Source organism: Arvicanthis niloticus, chromosome 3 (assembly GCF_011762505.2).
Source record: "Arvicanthis niloticus isolate mArvNil1 chromosome 3, mArvNil1.pat.X, whole genome shotgun sequence".
Lineage (NCBI taxonomy): Eukaryota > Metazoa > Chordata > Mammalia > Rodentia > Muridae > Arvicanthis > Arvicanthis niloticus.
In genome coordinates, this window is record NC_047660.1 from 84023034 (window position 1) to 84034803 (window position 11770).

At 47.8% G+C, this 11770-nt stretch overlaps 1 protein-coding gene across 1 annotated transcript in view; it reads right to left on the minus strand.

Moving 5' to 3' along the window:
* The window catches only part of Colq (collagen like tail subunit of asymmetric acetylcholinesterase), a 57162-nt gene extending 45658 nt beyond the window's left edge, over positions 1-11504 (minus strand). Inside the window, exon 1 of the mRNA XM_034498071.2 lies at positions 11264-11504. Coding sequence (XP_034353962.1) covers positions 11264-11369 — 106 coding nt within the window. The 5' untranslated portion in view covers positions 11370-11504. The remainder of the gene's footprint in view (positions 1-11263) is intronic.
* Between the last annotated feature and the right edge of the window lie 266 nt (positions 11505-11770).

Consider the following 11770-nt stretch of genomic DNA (forward strand, 5'->3'; position numbering starts at 1 on the left):
GGGCTGCCTCTTTGGACTTTGCTGAGCACAAAGCTTCAAAGGAGCAATTTTCCAAAAGAAAGCAGAGGCTTTTTGTAATCGTGTAATCGCAGAAATCCTCCTGCCTTCACTTCCTAATTACTGAGATCACTTTTGTATGTCACCAGGTCCAGCCCTTTTAGCCTCTTTATACATATCCAAAGGATTATTCTGTCTCACTGTGTGGTAGGAGGCACAAAGGTCTTGGTGCTCACAGCAAGCACTAGGGGAACCTGGAATATTAAACACACGGTGTTGTTCCTTCAAGGGAAGAAATGGGTAACCTGTTATCTGCCCAGAAAGCTGTGAGCAGACATGGTTAATAGCCTGGTGACCTTTACACTATCTGTGTGACAGAGACTGCACTGGACCCTCCCCTAGACTTTACAAGCCAGCTCTCCTCAGGCAATCTGTAGCGTCCATTTTAATGAACTTTACAAAGAGGTTTGATGTAGTCACATCCGATCTGTGTTTATTTTGTTCCTCTATGAGATTTATGTGTGCTTTGTTGTGCACGTGGGATTGAGCTAATTAACACCAGGATACATTTTCACTAAATTGTGCTGTCCTTAAATAGACCTAAAATGAATTACTTGGGGTCAGACTCCAGAAGTTTGAACAAACACTGGCTAGTTATGTTGAACTAAACCACCTTCTTGCGTCCCATGGATCAGTATATACGCTGCTGGCCAAGGTGGTTACAGAGGCCCCACACTGTACAAAGTGCACCTGCACTCTTTTACACAGCTTCATAATATTTCTTCACTCAGAAGAACCAAAATTTGTTTGCTCTTCTCCTTTTGATGTGCAGTTGGGTGACTTGCAAACACGGCATGTAATTGATGCCACAAACCCACCTTCTGCTTCTTTACATGTTGTGTGTGAGAGAATTTACACCAGTCAGGGCGTGGGTTTTACATGTGCCAACTGCTTCACCCCACAAAGCCTCAGCAGCCAACCCTCCTTCCCAGGAACAGAGGATGAAAGTGTCCGTCTGTCTGTCTGTCTGCTGTCACAGACAGCCCACTGCCATCGTTGTGAGAGGTGAGACACAGTGTGCTCCTATGGTTCTCATTTACATTTCCATTACAGTGGATGACACTGTCACACTGAAGCGCCTTCATACCTTCTTCAAGGGGCTGCTGGAACTAATTCTTATAAATAAGGAGAGTTAGGACCCATTTTAAGGCTACGCTTCCTCTCCCGTCCTCCTCCTCCCCCTCTTCTCCTTCCTTTATTTTTTCCCAGTTTGTTTAGGCCTCAAACACTTTCTTTTTCTTTTTCTAGTTTATTTGAGACAGGGTTTCACTGTGTAGCCTTGGCTGTCCTAGAACTCACTCTTTAGACTGGGCTGTCTTTGAACCAGGAACTTTGAATCCTTGCCTCTGTAGTGTTGTTTTGCTAAATGGCCGTGCAGCAAACTGCCCTTAAATGTTTCTATTTATATCCACAGATTCAGAGAAGCTGCCTCTTGTAGGGGTTAATGCAGAGGCTCAAAACTGGTTAAAGTGCTGAGAATAAGTGACTGTCAGCCATAATGGGCCATTTGCACACATACCCACAAGGCTCAGGGAAACCGTGGAAGAGCTGGTGAATGGGGTGCTGTGGGATTGACATGGCTGCTGCACTCTCTCGCTGCAGCTGTGAGAGCCTGCACACAACCAAGCTGCACATAAATAAATAAACACAGACTCTGCATACATTGTCTTCTGTCTTTCTTCCTCGGTACCTTGTCTTGTTTCTCTCTCCGTTCAGGTATTTCCTCCCTCCATATAGTTTCCTTCCCATTTCATATATATATAAATATATGTGTACAATAAATATTTTAATGATTATACACATTATAATTATAAACAGATATTATCTCTGTGTTTATAAATAGCGTCGAGTCCTTTGTGAGAGAAACATGATATTTGTCTAGATTAGTTTATTTTGCTCCACACGATGATCTCCAGTTGCAGTTTCCTGAAAATGGTGTGATTTTGTTCTTTACGGCTGAAGAACACCCCACTGTGTTTACATACCACCTTTTCCTAATCCTTGTATATATAGCCAGCTTCCATATCTTGGCCTCTGTGACAACCACTATAATAAACACAGGTGTGCTGGCATTTCTGAAGAAGGCTGACAGAGTCCTTTTGGGTGGGCTCAGGGGCAATGCAGCTGGGCCACACGGTCGCTCTCTCTTCAGTTTTCGGAGGTTCCTCTACACTGACGTCTACTGCATGAGTTTTATTTTCCTACCACTTATATGTAGGGTTCCTCCCCTCGCCCATCTGTGACAGCATTCACTTCATTTTCCTTTTCAGTTCTCTGAGGTAAGGTCTCAGTCTTGTAGCCCAGGTTAGCCTCTAATTCATTACAGTCCTCCTGCCTCAGCCTCCCTGGTGCTGGATTACAGGGGCAGGCCACCATGCCCAGCTTGTTATCTCTTGACAGCCATTCTGACTGGGGTGAAAGAATCAGTGCAGCTTTAATTAGCATGTCCCGGATGACTAAGGATGTGGAACTTTCTTTTCATATATTCATTGGCCATTCTCGATTCCTCTGAGAACTGTCTATTAGTTCATTCACTGGACCTGACTCTCTCCTTGAACTGGCTCAGGTCTCTATTTCTGCTTCCTATAGAAATCCCACTAGTGAGAGGGTATGTCAGCCAAACCAGTATGGCTCTCACAAGGCCCTGCTGCCTTCTAGACCCTGGAGTCTTCATCCCTCCAAACATGAGCTCTCCATGTTTTGAACTTGGTTTTTGTCCGATCATGGAGCATTTGGGAGCTTCTAGGGATCACCGTGAGGTCTACCCTGATAAAGATGACGGTACCAGGAAGATAAGTTGGCCCCGTTTGGACACAAAGTGGCACGCCAACCAGTATCAACCTCTCTCGACAGTGAAACCCTGCAGGCTCCTCACATAAGGCACGCGTTTACCGCTGGACGGAGCTAGGGTCGCTGCAACAGGGGCGCTCCAGTTGAATAGGCAGGTTTCTGTAAGTAGTATGGCTGTGGTCATCCTATCTCTGAAAAAGTCTACACTCTGTCTGAAGTTAGGAAGGCCTCTCTGGAGCACAAGTCCCAGAGGGAAGTCCTTAAAGCAAGAGGACAGCTGCTGGGGTTTCCTAAACTGTTCGAAAGAAATCAGCTGGGGGGAGGGGGGGATCCAAAAGGGGAGGCCGGAAGGGGGAGGCTGGAAGGGGGAGGCCGGAAAGGGAGGGGCTTACACCGTTCATTCATGCTCCCTTCTTCCTCTTTTCTGTTCTTATCCCAGCAGTTGACTGAAAGACCACACCAGCCACCAGCGTCTCCCAGCTGTTCCCAGCTCTCAAACAAGCAGCTCCCCCGATGTTTTCATTGGTTGCCATGGGAAGATAAGCATGGATGTGAATCGGGAGATGCCTGGGGCTCACAGATGGAAGAGTGCCAGGTGTATTTTTAAGACATCAGGGGAAGCCCGTCAATAGGGAAGGAGAGCCTTCCTCCCTGAGCAGCTGCCCAGAGTTACCCTTTCATAGGGCCTAGTTTGCAAACGAAAAGTGGTAGAAATATGAATTTCTTGCATTAATCCACTGTTTTAAGCAAAAAAATATTTCGGTTTTGGTTTGAGTGCAATAAACGGTAGTGATGGGCACTGTAATGTTCATGGTGAGCCTCCGCAGTCCTGACCAGGTAGTTGGGAGTTAAGACACTGTGATAAACAAAAAACCTTGACCCCAGGGAGCAGAGTGCTGGAAGTGTTACTCCTGATGCCCTGACGCTGCTGGAGAGGAGAAAGCTTGGTCCCCAAGACTTGGCTTGTGACTATCCCAGCCAGATCCCTGTCTTCCTGAAGTCTCCAGAAGCAAGTGACCCATGTGTTAACTAGTTCAGGAAAACACCTCACAGGAACTTTGAGTTTCACTTTCTTCACTGTGAAGGGACTGAAGTAGCAGAATAAACTCTATTTTGTTCTTAAGACTCCATTGAAAGTTAAGTTGCCCTTAGGCATGGCCCCCATCCTCGAGGTCTGAGAAAAATCACAATATGTCCCTGGCAGTTGCAATATAGACATAGCAGCTGCAGTTAGCGGATAGTAACAGAGTGGGCTAAGAAAACGTAAGTCTTCCCCAGATGCTTTTTCTTTTTTTAATGTAGGCTCCCTCCTTGTGGTTTAACTGGGTGCTGTAAACCAATTAGCTTAAAGACCAACATTCCTTTACCCTCTCATGTAACACCAAGGCTTGGAAACCCCAGCTTATGTTTTTTTTTTTTTTTTTTTTTTTTCTTTCCTTTATAAGCTCCTTTTCCTAGACCTCTGGGCTGCTCTCCTATTCTGTCACATCAGGAAGGTTTGTGGTCCAAGCTCGAGCTTGAATAAAGACTCGCATGTGCTTGCATCAGAACTGTAGTTCCTGGTGGTCTCTTTGGGGTTTTCAAGATCTGAAAAACTGTTGGCAACCAAACTCCTGTCCGCTTCAAATCCCGTAGCATCTAAACAAAGCATGAGGTAAACGTGGTCCACCAAATGGCCCCTATCAGTATCTAGACCTAAGCTTTGGTGGTTGTAAATGCTACCTTCTGTATGAAAGGGGAATTATGGGTAACTAAGATAGTTAAAGTGAGGAGACAATCCTGGGTTATCTGGGTGGTTCCTAAATGTAAGAGACAGGCAGAGGCTGGGGATGAAGCTCCATGGTAAAGTGCTTGCCTAAAATGTACAAGGCCCTGGGTTCACACCCTAGCACCACATACAAACACAACAGACTGAGAAAGGAGATTGAGAAGCAATATGTAGCATGGCTGCATATGAACACAGGAAAGAACCTGGGAACCAAAGAATCTGAGAAACACACCTTCGATCTAGAAACAGTAAGGGAATTAGGTCTTCCTTGGGCCCTTGGCCTCCACCCAGTGGAAATTATTTCAGACTTTGGCCTCAAGAATTGTAGGGCAGTTGGAGGTGATTCGTATCCACTGGAAGCTAATGAAGTAACTCTGCGGTGAGCTGCAGCAGTGGTTTTCACTGGGGCTGGGGACCTGTAGCCTGGAGGTACCTGAAGCGTTGCAGAGATTCAGATGCTTAGGTCCACTCTAGAACCCTCAGAGTCAGAATCTCCTGGTGGGTTCCAGGGGTCTGTCCTTTAGCGAGCCCCTTATTGATTATGATGCTGGCTATAGTGAAGTGATTAGCTATCGATAAACCTTCTGATCACCAGGAGAACTTGAAATGCTGCCCATGATAGGGGGTCTAGCACCTGGAACCCAGCCCAGATTGTGTTACTGGGGTGGGGGCGGGAGACCGATGTGGAGTGCTGCCCTCCAGCACCCTGTTATGGGGCTTACTGCTGTGGAGTGCTGCCCTGCAGTTCAGCTGTGCAGACCTTTGGAAACCTAGAAAGACATGCTGGAGGCTGAAAAGGGAAGAAAAGGCCAGCAGGACTTCTGGCCCCAGGGCTTGCAGTCACATATGCCCAGAGGGGCCCAAAGAAGCAGATAGAATTAGAAGAGTGAGGCAGGTTGAGGCAGGAGGATATGGAGACTCTGGATGATCAGGAGCAGATTCTACACACAGTCGACATGCCATCCCAAAAGGAGGGATCAGGACCGCCGGGTCGGTTAGCATCCCAAGAGATTTTGTTTTTAAGAGATGCCAGAAATATATTAAAATAGAAAACCATCCACATTTTAATCATTATTAATGAAAACAATTTAGCCTTCATGCTTTAGACCTTTTCTCTCCATGGTCCAAAGCAGGAAGGCAGTGAGCAGCAGGCCAGCCAGGACAAGTTCTCACAGACGGCTGACAGAAGTTCCCTGTGGGTGGGATAATTGTGTCTGTGTAGACACGTGGCTGGTGCTCATTGGAATTTAGTTGAATATTCTCCCAGAGTATGTCTGTGGGACAGAGACTGCTCTGCCCATTTTACAGACAGGAACTTGAGGCTCATCAACTCGCATCACAGTTCATTTCATAACCATGATGGTCAGAGCTCAAACCCAGGACCCCTTACTGTAGGAGTGCTGTGAAGAGCAGGCACTCCTCTAGCTCTCAGAGAGCTCTGTAATAGAGAGGTCTGAGGCATGGGCATTAGAAGCACTTAAGGAAAGCCAGTCACCAGCTTCTTGTGTGTGACATGGAAGCCGGAGACTCTCAGTCTCCAAAGCAGTTATGCTGCTTCTGTGTGATTATGCATCAGAGGAAGGCAGACCTGGGTATCACGAAAGGTAATGGAGAGGGATGGAGGGGGAAGTCGGGATGGCCGAAGGAGAGCCTTCCACCTCCCAGAGCAGGTCTGCTTTTATAGAGCTGAGTGAGAAGGCCCCTGCTTCTATAGAGGTTTGGGATGGGGGTGGCAGATGTCTGAGACCTCCTAAGGAGCCCTGTAACTTAAGAATGCTCTCTGATTTTATTATCCATAGGAAATATGGGGAGCTAAATGAGAGGAGATGGCTTGCAAGTGCATTATGGGACATTAAACAATAGCTGATCCGCATCAGACACAAATAAATGACCTGTGATCTACTGCCAAGAATTTGGATGGTCCCCAAATGGTGGTCTGGCTGGCTTCCAGTCAGCAAAGTGTGCAGCTGGACATCGTATAGGCCACAAAGTAACAACAGAGGATTCCAGCACCCAGGCAGAATCATGTCCTTCCATGTGGTCACACTCCACTACACTAGATTTGTGTCTTTTCCTGGTCTGGATTCTGAACTTTGGATCCACAATTGCCCTGGAGAGTTCCTGCTTGCCTTCCTGCCTGGGGTGCGTGTCTGGCTAAGATAGGGTGGTGAGTGATACCTAGGCCACTCTGACCTATGTAGTGAGTTCAAGGCCATGTGGACAATATAAGGAGATCAAAACCTAACAATAATAATGACCACCTAAATCAGTATTCAACTGTTTGTTGGAACTTTGGATACTGATCACTTGAGGGCAAGTGGGGGGGGGAGCAACGATAAAGAGTATAGAGGAGAGTTCCCATGGGTGGAGGGCAGCCTGGCAGTGCTGAAAAGGTCACTTGCACATTTATCCAGGCCTGAAGCAGATTCGGTCTACATCGATAGAAGCTCTAGACTTAGAGGCAGGATTCTAGTCTCCAGATCTCCCACAACCCAGCTGTGTGGCCTTGGGTGACTTGTCTAACTAACCTCTCTTGCCTAGGTATCTTTTTCAAAGAAGCAAGAGTGTTGCTCCACCCTCACCCCAGGTGTGTGGTTATCACCTACATCTTATGGGAGGTCTGTTCCTCCAGAAACATTGTCTGCAGGGCTGTGCCTTATCCTTCTAGAAGCCACAACTATTGAACTTTACCCGTAAGTGGACACTAGCGCCAAGTTGGTCTATAGACCCAGACAGAATACAGCCAGGGTCAGCCCATAGCACGCCAGATGAGATGACCTTTAGGTGACCCACAAAACATGAACCTCAGCAATAAATAATTCTAGTTTTAAGCATTGGAGGGTTAAGTTTATTTCCCAGCAAATGGCTGAGGCAATGTACTCCAAGCCTCTGGCACTTTTAACAGACACCATTCTGAGTCGTATCTGTCACTTTGCTGCCTTTGGAAGCTCAACAGTTCTTCAGTGTTCACTGGAACATTCGTGGTCACCATGGTGAGAACCAGTTCCTACATGGCAGGCAGGGTCACCCTCAGGGGTCGTATGTCTCATCCCCCTCGACCACTCTTTGTGGTCTCAAAATCATTCCCCAGTTCTTTACCATTTTTCTTCTCGTCCTGCTATTTAGCCCAAATAGTCACAAACTTGAGCTTCTCCTGCCCCAGGTCACCAGAAGGCTGGGCCACAGGTGTGCACTGTTACACTCAGCACCTGCAACTAGGTCTGATGAACTATGTTCCAACCTTGGACCTGCATGGTGAAAGGAGAGAACCAACTCCTATAAGTTGTCGTCTGACCTCATATGCACCCTTTACTACCACATTAATAAATAAAATCTATGTATCTATGTATCTATGTATCTATGTATCTATCTATCTATCTATCTATCTATCTATCTATCTATCTGCCTGTTGTCATTGCATCTATTGTAAGCAGCATGTGAGCCTGGAAGAATGATGTTCAAAGTTAACCGACTGGGATGAGAGCTGAGATAGTCTGAGGTAATAGTCTGTCAAACGCCTGATGTAAGTGCTAGGACTGATTACATCACAGTACATCACAAGTTTGGCCTCTTTGGTGCTTTCTGCTCCCTGCCAGGTTCTCCTCTGCCACCCTGGAGGCTGTCAGGTAATGCACACTTGATTCAGAGAGTTGGGGCTATTGGTGGCTCAGGAGTGGGGTCCTTCCTGAAGAAAAGGGTCATCTGCCATCTGTCCCCCCACTGTTTCCCTGTCCCTTGTTGTGCCCGCCCCCCATGTGGTCAAGCTCTTCCTGCAGTTCTGGGAGAGACCTTCCTACGCCACAGTCCTGGAGGACTCAGAGCCAGCTCTTTGGCACAATCCTCTAGAACACTGGCTGCATCCTACTGGCCCTGGTGAAACCCTGAAGCATTTTATACCCATCACACACACAGCAGACTCTCCTAAGGTCCAGTGCGCTGCAAGAAATGGTTTTCCTGGTGGCTGAGTTTCAGCATCTGCCCGGCTCACCTTCAAAATGGTGAGAATCCACAAAGCTTAGAATAGAGGAGGTCAGATGGAATCAGATTGCTGGTAAGAATTTTAAAGGACCCCTATTGTCCTGACTCAAGCAACAGCTTCATTGCAAAGCCTGAATTCATTCCAGATGATGCTTTTGACAGCCATGGCAACTAAACGAGGGGGACAAAGTGAAGCGACTCCCACAGGGGACTCCAGATATTCATGCTAGACTGGTAATGGTTTCTCTGGTTGACCCACTGTTCGGTCAAATGCCTGAAGCCTACATTCTCAATCACCAGATCCAGGGTTAGCAATGCATCTAGAGGGTCTTGTGTGGCTGGGATGTAGCTTAGTGGTTGAGTGCTTGCATGGCTTGTTCAAGGCCCAAGCCCCATGAAGAGGAAGCTTCTGTACCTATGCCTGACACATCGATCCTATCGCCTGCATCAAGGAGCGCCACACTACCAGACTTTGGTTTGGGGTTGGGTTCGGCCAGTGGGAGGCTCTGCAGAAGGTGGTTGGGCTGGGAGGAGAAAGGTGGGAGAGTTCCCTCCTCCCTGCTCAGGGTCCCTGTGTGACATTGCTTATGCTTGCAGCCCACTCCTGCAAGCCACCAAGGCTCGTGGGATCTATTTCCCCTGCTTCCCTCTCCTGCCTTCTCAAGCTCAGAGGGGTAAAGTCTTTCTTCAGTCACAAATCCCTGTGTCCCTCGACATTGCAGGTGTCCTTGACCCCGAGCCCCTGAAAGTGAGCCAGCCCTTCATTTGAGTCTTGACATTGGACACACCTAAGCTGCATTTTGTCACTGTGGTGCCCTGACCAGTACAACCTTCGAAACCTCTTCTCTAAGAGAGGTCTACATGGTGCAGGGTCTTTCCTTAGTGAGCAGGGCAAAGAAATGACAGGTTCTTTTCTGTCTGGCTTATGAAGGCCTGAGTGACTTTGGCTTTGCAAAAATTAAATAATTAAAAAATGGGGATGACCTCCCCCCCCCCCAATCTACAGATTCAAAGTTGTTGTTGTTGTTCTTTTACTCAACAAGTAGCTACTGAACATCTACAGATCCAGCACTGTCCGACACTGGAAACATCTATAGTTATGGACACACCAGATGACACAGTCCCTGCCCCCATGGTGCACGGTCTACAACCAATGGTCTCCTAGAAGTCAGACAGCTCATCAGAGGCAGAGCTAAAACCAGAGAAGCGAGTTTCCCTAATTCTTTTAAGTCCTCAGCGGATTCCTAAAGAAATCTATAACACAAATATAACAGAAGCAAACACTAGGTCAGACCAAATTAGCTACCAAGTCCTCTTGGGATTTTTGAATAGGCTCTCACTATGTAATCCAGGCCCGTCTTGAACACACCATCCTTCTGCCTGAGCTTCCCAAGAGCAGTCCCAGGTTGGGGGTGGGGGGAGACACCATGCTCAGCTACCAAACTTCCCAGAGGATCAGAGAATAATGATTCACAGACTAAATGACCTCGTGAGAGACGTGCTGCTGACACACACTCTTGCTAATACAACCACCTGCTTCTTTTGCCTCCCCTGTATTCTCTCTGGCCCTCTCTTCTTCCTCTCTCTTCCCTGCTTCTTCTGTTTCTCACACTTTTATAATTAGCCTTGCGGCAATCTCCCTGCCACTCCCTTAGGGCCTGCAGTTTGGCAGCATGGTTGCCCATGAACTGTTTTTATGAATGGAGAGAGGTGGGTGGTGAGTCCGGAGGAGTGCTCTCTGTGTGTTTCACAGGCAAAGACACAGACTCAACCTTGGTGGTCAGAAAATAAGGACTAAGGGTGCCTTAGAGCAGCAGCAGAGATGAACTGAGGAGGGTGTGGAGGAAGCAGCAAGTCCCGGGGTCTGCTTGCTTCCTCAGGCCCTCCGGAGATATTCAAATTTCCTCAGAAAGGTTTGAAAAGGCTATGTCTGTAACCCAATACTTCCCCTGTACCAGGTCAGGCAGGACAAGGGCACCAGCCTGGTGGTGCCTGCAGAAAATGTTGCCTGGCTGGCCATCAGGCAAGCCTTCTTCAGTCACCCAGCCCTGCACTCAGCAAGACACATCTGGCTCCAGGTCCACTGACCCTCTGGAAGCCCTCACCAGTCCTAGTACCTCTGAATGGGTTGTCTGAGCCCAAGAGAAGAAAGCCCAACAGGAGAGCAGCCAGGGCTGAGGAGACAACAAGCCCGGCTGACAGTGGCCAGGCAGAATCTCCTGCCCTTCAGCAAGGTTGACAGAGAGATATTGGCTTCATAGCATCCTAAAGTAAGCCCCACAGGGAGGAGGTCAGAGACAGACTTATAGAAACACCTGGGACTCCCTTTTCTAGAACTTATACTTCTCTGTCCCCAGCTCCCAATTCCCGGACCAAAATGATTCATACAGTAAACGGGCAGCAGAGACAGGGACACAGAAGCAACGGCTTAGCGTCTGGCTTTGAGCAGCTGAGTAGTGACGGTTGGAACAAGGATAGAAGGGCCTTTGGAGACAAGCTCGGGTGACAGGAAGCACCTTGGGGGACCACTGCCCCAGAGCCTTCCTCTGCTAAGAGCAGAGTGGCAAAAAGATCAGGATGTATTGCAAGACAATATTGAGGTCCCCCCACACACACAATACACCCTCCTTCTGCCCCTGCCAAAGAGAAGTGAGGAAAGTCGTCAGTTACCTGCTGAGATGGGGACGACACTGTTGATGAGAGTTGGCTGAGAGACAATGGAGCAGAAGAAGAGTTGGAGATAAATTCCCAAAGTCATTGGATTCAGGACAACCATGCTGGCCAGGTCTGGTAAATATCAAGTCAGAGGGCAAGGCTGCTGGGAGCCTCTCCTAGCTCAGCTTTGTCCTGACTGCGCTTCTCTCTCTCTCTCTCTCTCTCTCTCTCTCTCTCTCTCTCTCTCTCTCTCTCTCTCTCTCTCTCTGCTTGCCTCCCTCCTTGCTTGCTTCCCTCTCTCTCTCTCCCTCCTCCCTTTCTTTTCCCCATGCCTTTATCAAGAAAGAATGCCAACCATGTCCCATTAAACCTTCTCCGTACTACACAGGGTTATATTTATCTCAAGCACTGGGTCAAATGCCCACATTAAAATTAAGATGTCAGAATTGTCTTTGAGTCTGAGGTAAGTGGCTATGGAAAAGATGAGAAAGAAGGCAGCCAAGTCCAGTCCAGTGTTTACCT